The sequence below is a fragment of the Schistosoma haematobium genome, chromosome ZW (genome assembly GCF_000699445.3).
Source record: "Schistosoma haematobium chromosome ZW, whole genome shotgun sequence".
In the NCBI taxonomy this organism is placed as follows: domain Eukaryota; kingdom Metazoa; phylum Platyhelminthes; class Trematoda; order Strigeidida; family Schistosomatidae; genus Schistosoma; species Schistosoma haematobium.
In genome coordinates, this window is record NC_067195.1 from 81,127,129 (window position 1) to 81,141,448 (window position 14,320).

Genomic DNA, 14,320 nt, shown 5'->3' on the forward strand with positions numbered 1-14,320 from the left:
GTCAGATCCTCCTGAAGTGCCTGTGTATCGTCTTGGTTGCGTATCTCTCTCCAAAGTTTCACGTCGTCGGCAAAAAGTAGTAAGTCTGACGTTACCTGTTGAGGAAGATCATTTATGTAGATCAAGAAGAGAAGAGGCCCTAGTACTGAGCCCTGGGGGACCCCACTAAACGATCTTCCAGAACAGTTATCGTCAGACTTATTACATTTTGCTGATGACGTGAAACTTTGGAGAGTTTCGCAACCAAGACGATATACAGGAACTTCAAGAGGATCGGACTCGAATTCAAAGTTGGGCAGTCGATAACGGACTTAACTTTAATACTTCAAAGTGTAAAGCAGTCCATCTGCGACGAAATCAGTTCGGGGACTTAAATTCAAACTTTATGAAGAGCGCCTCCAGTCACTCAACCTTTACTCATTAGAGCAAAGGCGTCTTAGAGGTGATTTTCTAATGGCTTGTAGTATCCTTAACACTTCTGGACATCTCCTTAAACACCTACTTAAGCTTAGTCCTAATACAAACCTAAGGAGTAACACTCAGAAACTGGAGACACAACACAGCAGAGCTGACTGTAGACACAACTTCCACTCCTTAAGAGTTGTCAAATGCTGGAATTCGTTCCCGACTGAGCTAGTTCAAGCGACTTCCCAATAGTCCTTTAAGAGGAAACTTGATCTATTCCTAAGGACTAAGAATAACATCTTATTATGAGTTACCAAATTCTTTTTTCCCTCTATTATCGTTAATATACCTAGGTCCCTGCCTGAAAGTATTGGTGATCCACTGCTACTAGACTTGGAAGCTCTTTAAACGAAAGCTTCTTCTATTCCGTACACAACCATTTGAATCATTTGAACCATTTACTTATATTCCCAACTTTGAGATACTCAGAATTAAACAGATAATTGACTTCCAATGATCCCTGATGTAATTAGCTTCGGCTTCGATCTGAAAGGGACAAAATGATCAAAATGTTTCGCTACCAGAGTCTCTTTAAACTGCCTAAAAAACTGACCTTGCAATTATTGGAAATTATAATATCGACTGAAGGTCATTGCAGACAGTGCCGACGATTAACGCTCGTGCTGGTGGGCTTGTGGGTCATGTTATGAGACTCTATTCTGGAAATATCTTGCGTTTTTGTGGATAATCTTCCCTTAGTCTAAAACATTCTATTTGGAACTATCAGATACTTGTTGCTCCACCATCCGTTGGATGGGCTAATGTTCGATGAGACTGCTGTGCATGTTATTGGAGGAGGGTGAGTCTGAATAAATACACCATCTTTCTGATGGGTTCGTATGAATAAAGTTAATGACATGTTTTTTTGCAAATGTCGTGGTAAATGATTTACCTCATTATAATTTCTTATAGCATCGGAGGAACAGTTGGAGCAGTTTTAACTTGTCCGTTAGAAGTTGTCAAAGTTCGCCTACAATCTTCAAAGGGAATTGTACTTTCTTCATCTTCATTCAGGCCTAACCTCGTCCCAGATTATAATCGCAGTCACCGTTTTTCGCGCATACGATGCATGTTATATGGTTTAAAACAAGTTGATCCTAAACATGTTCAAAAATCCAGTCACAAGTCAGTGATTTCTTCATGTATTAGTTCATCAAAACCCTCAGTTCTCAACATTCCGACTACATCTTCCGATTTCTCAAACGTCAAACCTCATGGACTTCGGCGATCTCTTATTCTTCGCTCGTTAATTGACATTTTTCGTTATGAAGGACCCACAGCTCTCTTTAAAGGTCTAGTTCCTACTCTTGTTGGAGTGATGCCAACACGGTAAGTGCTTTGTTTCAGTGATCTCTAAATAGTTATCAGTTCGAAGCAATTAGCCCTTTTTATAAATTTTTCTCATTGCTCTATCGAAAGTTATCAGTTTGTTATATCTACCTAACTTAGAAATTGACCTTGTTTTTGAGAGTTTACTCATGATCAGTAGATTTACTTTAAAGACTCGTTTAGCGTAATCATTTTCGCAGCAATACTTACCAAAAGATACAAAAATGTAAATACAAATAATTTATAGTTAGGAGCTAAGTGTTCTTTGTGAATTATTTTAGTTTTCTTGGGTAGTAGTTAGAAGCTGTTGATGTGAATGTTATGTTCCCTTGATAATGTAGTTCTAAAATATGATTTATTCGTACACAATGCTAAACTATACTTGGGTCTGGCCTTACATTGTTTAGTCTCACTAAAAGTGTCTATGTAAACATGAGGTTTTATCTTGTAGACTATTTGTTGCACATACTATGAATTAAACTTTACTAACATCGTTAAGATGTACGTCTACACTATTCCAGGATTCGGTGGAGTTTCGAACTGAATACGAATATGAAGCTTATTATCAGAATCCATATTCCTTGTATCGTAGTACTTACTGCGAGTGGATATGACACCATGTATAGTTTAATTCGGACCCCATTAGGTACTTCCTCTCAACGTTAATCTTCACAGGTTATCACTAAGGAGATCGGTTGTTGAAGAAATCGATTTCCTGTTCAGTGGTTGTTAGTTGTCACCCTAGGTTGTCAAATGCCAGGCTCAATTCAATCTTTGGTGACACAGGTTCAAACCTCAAACAAAAAAATGTATCCACTCTTATGAATAATAATATTAATAATCGCTCTAGTATATTACAGTCGACCAATGTTAAGGTAACGGAATAATAAAAGCTTTTGATGTACTCCAATTGATTAACGGTTTGTATTTATTCTTCCGACAAGCTATGACACGAGAATTAAACTATGACTACAGTCTTCATAATTTTAAAATTACTGATGCGATTAATGTTATATTTTTAGAGGTATATACTTTTGTGCATATCATAATGGACAGTTATTCTTTGAAAAATATTTCCAGCCTGGTTCTTCATTTGTTTATTTATGTGCTGCTGGAATTGCAAGTAAGTGTTTTTGATACCGTTTCTTTTTATTTTATTTATTTATTTGAACACATGAATATTGGTACAAAAGGCTACAGAATACATTTGCGCCACACAAGTCACTTAATTTGTGTGTGGACTGTGATACTACCCGGGTGCCCAGACCAAAGCAAGTGGTTTTCCTAGGGAACCACATTTGGAGCCTCTCACGTAGAGATCTAATCTACAATGCGATGTTCGGATATGCAGTCTCATGGTGGCCAGTGACCAACAATAAGTTCGTACGATATTTGTTCTCTCAGGATCCTGGAGCCCATATGCACCATTGGTTTGAAGTCAGGGATTTCCAACCCCTTAGTTGGATCCTCCATATCCACCAACACGAATAAAGCACTGGACATTCGTTTTCCGTTCTCTGATTTGCGTAAACAACACCCTCGCCACGAGAAGATAGTGAGTAGAACTTCTGTGACAGTGACTGTATACGCATGGCCATGTGAGAGCATTTCGAGAGGGAGGGTGGACTCTCCCCACTCTCCGCTGAACCAGGGCATTTGGGGTATTTATGAAATCGCAACAGTGTACGAAATAGCATGGTTTTAACAACCCATCAGATCTTGTCGAAAATAGTTAATAGAATCAGGTTTTAAGCAAGTGTGTAGCAGGTTTGAGCCGCACTCCCACCTATTTCGGTTTTGGTGGATAGGTAGCATCGCTAATCATCACTTAATTAGTGTAACTCAGAACTACATTAACCCGTATTCAGTAAGTAATCGAAATTATGTACACATTATATATATATATATATATATATATATATATATATATATGTCGGTGACCAGTTCGATTGAATCACATTTGAAATCAATCAAATGACCAGGACCTCTTTTACGAGCTGGGACTAATTTATTGTCTATACTCGAAAAGTTCGTCCCAATGAGGTGTTGAATTAATGGTTAAAAATAAGAATTTAATTTACTCTACCTGGAGTTCCTCTAAGGTTACTGCCTGTCCCAGGCCCGGGTAAAGAAGGATGATTGGGTATGAGATTAGCAACTTCGTCCCGTAGGAAAGAACCTTGTCAAAAAACACTAACTTCTAGAAGAAGTAGGAACTTTCACGTACCCGGATAGCATCGTTGATAAACATGGAGAATCTGAGGGAAATGCGAAGGCACAAATCGGCAAAAGGCAGTATTTTTACATCTGGAACTCAAAACAACCCAGCTAACACCTAAGTCAGAATTTTCATTACAAACATCAAGACAGTTGCGTTGTAGGGAGCTGAAATTTTGAGAACTACTACAGCCATCCTCAAAATGTACAGGAATTTATAACTGTCTACACAAAATACTCCAAATCTGTTGGCCAGACACCAGCGACAACTTACTGTGGGAGAGAATAAACTAATTTCCAGTTAAAGAGGAAATCAGGAAAAGACGCTAGAGGACATTTCGAACACTTCACTTCTATTTGAAGTTTGTGGTAATAATGTCGTTCAGAAGGATGATGAAAGCTCCATGACCAAAACATCCAGCTCAGAGAACAAAACTCCACCAAACATTAGAGGTGGATAGTACACACATTGCGGAAATCATCAAATTACGTCACGATGCAATTTCTAACTTGGAATCTTATAGGCTAAAGGGAAAAAGGAAGACCAATGAACACATTGCGCCTGGGTTAGGAATCAAAAGAATGAATAGAACTTCACAGTGACTGGGAAGGAAAGTTCAGAACAGAGTAAGTTGGAGGTTGCTGGTTGGTAGCCTGTGCTCTACAAGGGGTAACAGTTGTAAATAAGTAAGTTACTTTCATGCATAGTAATTACATTGTGAATAAATTTAGTATCCTTTAACTGAGTTAGACGTTGTGACTGATCACATTGACCTACTGACCTTACTGATGTCTCATAACTTGAAAGATTCAAATGGATTCCACTCTGTAAAATACAAAGTCCTCCCTACCTTGTAATTTAGTTTTAAATTATGGAGTGTTTTTGGAAGCAGAAAAGACTGGTTAAAGTTAGTGTCTCAGATGTTATACTTAGATACATTATTTGACATTGCTTAAAGTTAAAAACGATGATACATATGCACTCATTGCTTTATCTGAAGAGATTTTGAACTTGTACTATTCTCTATTCATTTTCTCGTTTTAATACATTACGACTGAGCCGGCCACCATATCTCCACATATTGTTCAGAGTTGTTTTCGTTTGTTATTACTCCAGTGATTTTTTTGTGATATTTAATGGAAATATTCCATCTGTATTGAATTACCGGTTGAATTTTCAAAATTCTTTTCTTGCTTACATATTTTCATTTTTACTCCCTTTTATCCAGTTTTCGTAATTGTTATTTTTGATAATGTTTTATTTTGCGGGCTAGTGTAGCATTAATATTCTTTAGTTTCGATGACCAATTAATACATTCTCTACTGGCATTACTTTTACAGGCATAACCGCTTCTTCCTTAACCAATCCTATTTGGTTTGTAAAAACAAGGCTTCAATTAGATTCACGGCAAGTCGAAATTGTATATCTGTTTTTTATAGTAACAAACACCCTACTCATTTTCTTGTTTTTAGAAACACGAGTACATGGAATCATTATTCATCGTAAATACGGACCAGTCATTCATTATATTTATTCGTTTCAAAGACGATAGGATGCTCAAATTTTCCACTGTTCTACAATCTGTTCTAAACCAATCATATTATCTTTGCCACTTACACTTTACGTTAAGGCATGTTAATATGGACTTCGAATATCTGACTCGAGGTAGATCGTATGAATGATTGTTGTCAAAATATACATCCTGGCTATCCTTGTATATTATCATCTACTTAACTGGCGTTAGTGAACAACTGAATTAAATAAGTCAAATTCGAAAATAGATTTCGATTATGTATATTTCATACAATCATTGATCTAAATAAACTATCGGAGAAACGAAGCGAAGTGAAGAGAGCGAAGCAAAATGACGCGCGGTAGAGAGGGCGTATGAGACAACTAAATTTACTCAAGCCTTAATCGTGATTTATAGTCACACAAATATAAGTTACAGACATGTGATGAATGTGATAAGAAGGGCACACGCATATGATTACGTAAAAACAGTCAAGATTGATAAGCGAATAACTAACAAGGTCAAAATGTAACTCAGGTAGGATGAATAAAATGGCTTGTCGAGAAGCTAGAATAAGCTATATGGGCTTAACATAACAACCGACACTACAGGTTTTTTGTTTAAAGTCATTACATTTGCTTAGTGAATTCACTTCTAATGGTGCCATTAATCGTTAAAAGTAATCTTTATGTCGTGGATGAAAATCAGCTCAGTTATTTAGTCCCAGTTCAGAACTCTTCATGAGTATGCTTAATAGTATAGTGCTCAACATCGGGTCTAGAAGTTCTGGATTCGATCTTGTGTAAAATCCATGGTTCATACTACTGAGCAGTGCAAATGTAGAATTAACAATTACTTTTTAGTTTTCAATGATCTATCATCTCGATATCAATTTTCGACCAAATACTATTTTCGAGTCAAATAGCTGAATCCCCAGGTTCGATACAGTTCTTTTATCTAACTTATTTACTAATCGCCCCTATAGACACACTTTATCTAAAAACAATTAATGAAAGTCATCAAAAGCTTAGTGGATTAAATTTAAACAGGCGTATGTAAGTATTTAAGTACAGTTCGTTTAGCTGCAGTAGGTTTTTTTCTTGATTGGGTTAATTTTTCTAAACTGAGAGCTTAAGTGAATTAGGTCTTCATGTAGAATCGTAACTGAATGATTTCGCTTTCCAATTCATTCTCATGGCCGCAGGTTCAAACGTTTTGCTAATTGTGATTTTTAGTCACTTCTTGTAACCCTTTGCTTGGTATCTTACCGGCAGTACATGCGCTTAGATATATCATCAGTCACATATACATCAACAATTGAAAATGCCTTCGAGTTTTTGGTAGAGGTCCTTCAATGCTTGTTCATTTTGCCTTTATTATCTTTATTTTTGCAACCTTTTCATATTCTATTTTATCTGATTTCAATAGTCATGGTGTCCTTAATTTAAAACTATATTTCTGGTTTGTCGGAGAAGGTGGGATATGGTTAACTCATGATCAAAGATAGATACATCTAACCGTATTTTACATCTAAAAACATTCTTCTCTGATTTCACTGCTAACTGCTTTATACTTCTTGCTAATATGTTCTGACCCATAAGTTGTTTCCTAAGTATTAGTTAGATAATTGGGTAGCATATCAAGTGATCGGATATCGTGATCTCCATTTTCCAGTCTTGTATTCAATGCATTAGTCCTGTTACCTAGTAGCCAATAATATCCAGTGTCCATTCGTTTAATATCCAGTGTGGAATTGTGAACCTAAATCAAATTTCTTCAGTTTTATCAATTTCTAGATTTACTTTTGGGTTTATGATGCTTATGCGCTGTCCCATTCTGAAATAAGCTCTACTAACCAAATTGTTACCATATTTTAGACATAAACCGATAAATACACGCAACCAACGTAAGACCTAATAGAAATGTGTGCTAGCTCGAGTTGCCCCACTTCTTGGCAGCGCAGTCAGAACGAACCAACCGAGAAAAAGCAAGAATAATAATTATCCCGACGGTAGTGGGAAAGAAAACAGAAAATATCATTCAATAGGAAGAATAGTATGATAATGAACCCAAATAACGATGAAAAACCAAATTTGTTTGCGTCACTACGATGGATTTCGAGTCATATCGCGTAATATATTAACCGTAGATTACAACTATCTTGTGGGATTTTGGTAACAAGTTTGTTTGTCCCCAAACGACTTTGATTCAGCAATCAGTGATTTTGTGGATTGAATGCGTTTTAGTTTAGTCGCTTTTTCCAGCCTACTTATTTGCTAGCCATGACAAAACGTTAGCTCATAGATATTGACGGGTAGCAGACAACTAAAATGTGCTTGGAAACCGTTTGAATTACTCTTTAAGACGTTTCAGCCATCATCCCAGTTTCATGACCGATAATTGGACTATTGATACTTCATTTCCAGCAATAATTTCGCTAACTGGAAACATTTCACGTTCATTTTGTTGGTACATGTGTCTAGTGTCATTTTTTGGACACTGTCTTGTTTGCCTTTTTATTTCTTTGGTCAAAATTGCTTAATTACCAACTGTTTGTCAGTTTACATTTAAGTTACTTCTGTTTTTCATCGTGTATGAAGCCTATCAGGTTAAGTCACTCCAGCAACATTTTTGTAGAAGCTGAAGAAATTTATTGACTCTTCAATTTTCCACTCCGATTCATTAACAGTTGTTACTGCTATTTTTATAATAAATTTGTTAGTGTTATCCATTGACCATACGATATCTTTATGTATGGTCTTAAGCTAATATCGAAGGTGGCTACATAGTGTGTTTCGTAACATATAATGGTAATACTTGCTGAAAGCGAATGTTTATCAGAGCATGTATTAGCTGTTGTTTGTTCTCTGGAGTAGAATAACACTCGTCTGCTATTAGCTTAGTTTACCTACCTAAACGCCAAAGTCGTTTACTGAAAGTTTTCCAACATACTTTTGGATTTAACTTCGCGGTTCATAACACCTTGGATTACTAATTCCATAGTCAAAATAATACAGTTTCCCGTGTTATTCTAACTTTACGATGTATATCAGTGGATAAATGTTAGTGGTCCAGTTTTAATATCTTAGATAATTAAATCGACTGCTAAGAAATCTTCAAACTTCCCAGCTTTCCGTTAATATCACTTTAATTCTAATTAATTTTTGGATTTTGTTCCATTTTACATTCCATGTTACATTTGTCAGTTTTAAACAATGTATCAAAAGTACTAAAATAAATGCTGGATTCCAAATTCAAACTATTCTTTACTTATTTCAGTTTGGACAGTTGAATAGTACCACTGGCTTTTCGTACTAGCGTGTCTGAAAGCAGCTAACGTGAATCTGTACTAATAATTGTCAGGTTGAGCATTAAATTTTACATTTAGAATTAGTCAGTCAGTCAGTCATCTACAACGTAAGAACAGGCACATATATGCATCGGTACGAGTTGTCATATCTCATTAGCACAACAAGATGAACACCAAGTTCATAGAAGTAGTTACTTCAGTGATAGTAAAAGAAAGATTGCATGTAAGGATATAATACAGGAAGAAATAGTTCGTAGGAAGGAAGGTATAATGCGATTTTATTCTAATAGTTTAAGGAAAGACAGAGGGTGTACATACCTACACCATTGTGATCGATTCTGAACCATGTCACCAAGAGTCTCCAACCATTGGTTACGATAGTGGCGCGGACCCCAACCAAGTAGTTCGTATCTACCAACATGGCTCAGACCAGAAGTCAGTGACTTTGTGGACTGATGCCACGTTTTGGTTTGGTTGCTCCTAACTTTCTTCCATCCGTCCCCAATACTAGTCAGGATTGATAATTAATTATTTATTTATTTTATTATAAATTTATATGCAGCTATATACGTTGATTTTAATTTTTTGTAATCTACATTTAAAAAAGTTATGAACAGTAGAAAAAAAGTAACACTTCTAATACACCATGTTTCTTATGATTTATAGGCCAGGTCATACACCTATTACTGTTTCACAAGTTATACGTAACACTTGGAAGCAAGATGGATTACGTGGCTTCTACCGAGGTGTAAGTGCATCGTATTTTGGTTCTCTAGAAACAGCTTTAAACTTCGTTGTATATGAAAATTTTAAATCAGAACTGCTTTGGAGAGAGCATAAACGTAAACGTCAATTAACTCTTAATAGTTCTGTTCCAATATCGGAACAATCTGTTTACAGTAGTAATAATGATTATCTGCCTCAAAAAGCGTCGGATTTTCGTGGTTCAAGGGGCGGAAGTAAATTATCTGCTTCAAAAGATATGATCTTGTGTATGGTTGCTAGTGCTTGTTCTAAAGCAATCGCTATTACTGCTCTATATCCTCACGGTAAGTACGTAAGCGGTCATTGTAGTAGCATGAATATTAGTAATTTTTATTTAGGTACTTAACTTTCCATTGATTAATTAATTAACTTACCAGGTACTTTGTTACGAGCCACACTTAAATTTGAGTGCTAATGTTGACAGGGCATAGATTAAATTAAAGCATATTCCATGAAAAAATCTATGGGACCACTCTGATTGGTCCGTTTTTAGTCAATCAGCTTTGGTGCATAGATAGAGAGGACTCTAGAATTTTTCTCTCTATATATATATCAGCTTCCGATTAACCTATTAACTACTGTTGTATTATTAATTATTCTTAATCTTCTGGCAGTTTATTATTCATAGTCTCCCGTACTTTCAACCACTTTTTGGCTTGACCATGTATAATTGTTATTTTATATTCTACGGTGTGATGTGGTCTGGTCTGCTTATATATCAACTACGTTTGTCTAAAATACATTATTAGTGGAGGCTGGTTACTGATTTCTGAACTCAAGGGTAGGACGGATAGGAGGTTAGAGGATCGCGACCCAATAAGAATTCAGATGTCAACCCAAAGTTTTTAACGTTGAACAGATTCCGAAGTGGGGTTCAAATCTGGAACTTAGTGACTGAAAGTTACTCGAGTGCCCTAACCACTAACTCATCGCTTTACCACCACAATTAATAATAGATATGGGTTCAAACTCAGATAAATAAATTCGATTGAAGTAACTGAGTGAACCAGTGCATTTAACTTGCATTGATTATTATTAACATAAATAAAAAGCCCTAGAGTACATTAACGTACATTTGTTGACTAGATTATATTAGTTCCTAATTTCATATTCTATCAAATTGTGTTATGGCTTTTTTATGTCCAGGTAATTATAAATGACTGTAATCGTTTGTTAACTTAAACAAGAACTTAGATTTAAATCAATAATTTAAACAAAAATTAAATCTCTTTTGTCAAATAACTTAATTCCAAGAATGTTTTACTTCGAAATTCATTTTACGTCTTTCTTTTTGCTGCCTTGATTATCAGTAATACAGAAATGACCTTAGGAAAAATATCAATACATATTGTTTTACAGCAGACCACTAAAGATCAATAAAAGTAAATCAATGCGTATGTACACTTGATTTCCAGGCATTACTTAGAATATAAGAACGGAAGATCACTACCTGGATGATGATAGACAAGTAGATGAAATGGTCTTAGACTTAAATTTACAAAGTCATTCAGTCTATTTTCTGTTCGTATCACATGATTAACCTGGGTGTGTATTAACGCTCTAGGTCACCAAATATTGTTGTAACAACCATGATTGGCTCAATCAATAGTTTAACAGTGGCAAATATCGAAACTTCCACAATCTAGTCCATGTTTGTAAATTTCGAGACATTGACCTAGACCTATTTCACAAGGCCAATTTTAGTCATGTGATGGGTTTGGAAAAATTAAGACCATCGTCTAGTGAATTATAAAAGAAATTTATGTTATGTAACAACATCGTGGAAACAATCAATATAGAATATAATTGAGAAAAAATGTACATTAAATAAAATTTAGTGAGTTTTCTGTCGTTTTCGTCACATAGTTTTGAAGCATTTTGCTTCATGAACCTCCGTCCAGCGTACTTTGAATATGAAGAATAATTAATCCATTTTGTTTTCATATGAAGCTACAATTAGGTTTATATGTAAGTTTACTGTTAATGAGTGTGATACAGAAAAACAAACAGTTTGTTTTATTTTGATAGTATACTATCCTACAAATCTGGAAATCGTAAAAAATTTTGTCTTTATAATTTTCCATCTTTACTATTAAATAGAAGTAGCTCGAACTCGTTTACGTGAAGAAACTGGACAATATCGAGGATTTTTTCGTACACTTCATTTAGTTGGCAAAGAGGAAGGTATAAGTGGACTTTATCGTGGTATGGCAACTCATTATATTCGTCAAGTACCTAATTCTTGTATTATGATTGGAACTTATGAATTCGTTGTCTTTCTGCTACAATCTTGGGATTTAACTAAAGACACCAAGGTATAGTAGTGTATTGCCTTTATTCTTCTACTAATTAAAATCTTATATTCTTTCACTTTTCTCCATTTGTACAGAAAAATCATTATTAGAATGAAAAATAAATGTGTATAATTTCACTTAATTTGTTTTTACTCCTTATAATCGTGTTACTTCCCATTAAAAACAAAATAACAGAACTTATAATCTAAAGAAGAATGTAAGCGATAGACAGAGTTATTCAGGACTTTTCTTCCAATTAAGTTTACTTCTTATTTAATTTATTATTATTACTATTATTATTTGTATACTGTATTGTGTCAAATTGTGATAGTCAATTGTGAAGATTGATTCTCGATGGGCGAGTATTTCATTTCTTTTGTACTTGTTTGTTTATCCACTCCCTCGCTTTTCATTGCTTCTTTTTATCACTTGCTTCCACTGCTAAACGTCATATATGTATTGAAGAGTACTTTTTTTAAAATGTACACAATATGCATTAATACACCGGCAAAAAAGGTAAACATACTGAGGCGTGTAGATGTTGTGTTGTAAATTTTTATCTCTATCGTCACCACTTCCTTCGTCCTTTTGTCTCTCTCACCCCCAAGATTATCATCATTTATCTCTTAGTTGTGTTATTAATCATCTATTTTCTCTCAGTTTATGGTATTGTATACTACTGATTATTATTATTAGTCTCTTCCCTTCTTTTTCCCCTGATTATTGTATACATGCATTTTCATTAAGTTTTGTAATAAAGTTTGATCAGGAAAATAATCATTATAGATGACAATAGTTGTCTCCTTTTTTCGGTATTGAATATAGTGCTGTAAAACTAAAAAAGAAGCAGATCTGTGGCCCAATGCAAAGTACAAACCAAATGTTGATAGACGATAAATTTATTACACATCAAAAATAGATCAAAAACTATGCCTGAATACACTATTCTTCACATGTTTCCTATATACATTGATCAATAATTAGATCTTAATAAATTGAACTGGGTAGTACTGGATATTATTTAATCACTAACTTACTGCATAAATACAACTTGCAATTTCATTATTTTGAAAAGAGCAAGAACAAAGATTCTAGCAGAATAGCATGAATTCATTTTATTTCGTAGGTTCTCTTCAGCTGTGATATTTAAAAATCATAATTACATAATGGGTTTAAATTGCTTACTGAATATTGTAAATATATACCTAATGTGAAAGAATATTCTACAACATTATGACAACAGTTCAAAAGTGGGTTAGAAACAATTGATTACATAATGAATAAACATTGATAGGAATATAGTGAGTAGAGTTCAGTTGAAGGATAGTTGAAAAATAAAATAAAATCAATGATGTAATAAATACAAGAGAAAAAAAAGGAAAATTTTTTTTAAAGTGTAGCGAAAGAATATTTATCAACAAGGCAAGGAAAGATTAACCACTGTCTCCTTTTGAATACATGGGTCAGGTTTTTGACACCTGATGGCAACGGCTTCAGAAGACTGGAGTTTGGCTGCTTACTAATCACCCTAAAGGATTGTAAGGTATCTACCTGATGTCCTGTATCAAGGAGATGTTTGTTGATTGCACTATACAGATTCTTTCTTTCCCTTGTTCTAAGACTTTTTGGGACATGTTCAAAAAATCTAAGATATGCTCTCCTCTCAGTTCAGCCGATGTAGCTGCTTTGGCAGGTATACGTAAATTTATGAATACAGTTGGCGGTGACATGAAAGGGGTGCTTGTCGACCTTTGGTTGGGTTATTGAACATGTTTTATAGAGAGTTAAAAGTTTAGCAGCCGGATAAGTTCTGGCTAGAGCAGTGTTCAGTCTCCTGCTGATTATTTGTGCGACGTTATCACCTTTAAAGTTAAGATTTATATATACTGGCTTTTTATTGACCGTAGTTATTTCCGTCTTGTTTTCTTTGGGCTTTTTATATTTGTTAATAAACTTTTGTGGATAAAAGTTGTCTTTGAGACATTTTTCTACGTTCATTAATTCTTCCAGTTTGTCGGTGGTACATATCTTTTCTACCCTGTAAAATAGTGTTTTAACCAATGCCTTCTTGTAACTAATTGGACAAAAACTATTGAAATTCAGGTAGAGGCCATTCAAATTACTTTTTCTATAAACTGAACGTTGGACTGTCCCGTCTCCCCTGCGTTTTATGGCAATATCAAGAAAGTGGAACATGTCGTTCTGTTCGTGCTCCATAGTGAAATGTATGTTAGTGCGAGCGTTATTGAAAAGTTTTAGCAGGCGGATTGCATGTTGTTTATTGTTACAGTTAATGTGTCGTCCACATATCTGGAGTATTCCGTTGTTTCACTAATTGCCTGTTTAAGTACCGTGTTTTCAAGATACTCCATAAAAATATCTGCCATAATTGGACCTAGTGGGCTTCCCATTGCTACGCCATCGAT

At 34.9% G+C, this 14,320-nt stretch overlaps 1 protein-coding gene across 1 annotated transcript; it reads left to right on the forward strand.

Annotated features, from left to right (window-relative positions):
* Positions 1–1,005: 1,005 nt before the first annotated feature.
* MS3_00004518 (uncharacterized protein) lies at positions 1,006–14,320 on the forward strand. Its single transcript, XM_051212447.1, has 4 exons — positions 1,006–1,344; positions 1,378–1,794; positions 2,817–2,917; positions 5,353–14,320. Exons 1-4 carry the CDS (start codon positions 1,337–1,339, stop codon positions 5,562–5,564), a joined length of 738 nt encoding a protein of 245 aa, XP_051072629.1. The 5' UTR covers positions 1,006–1,336; the 3' UTR covers positions 5,565–14,320.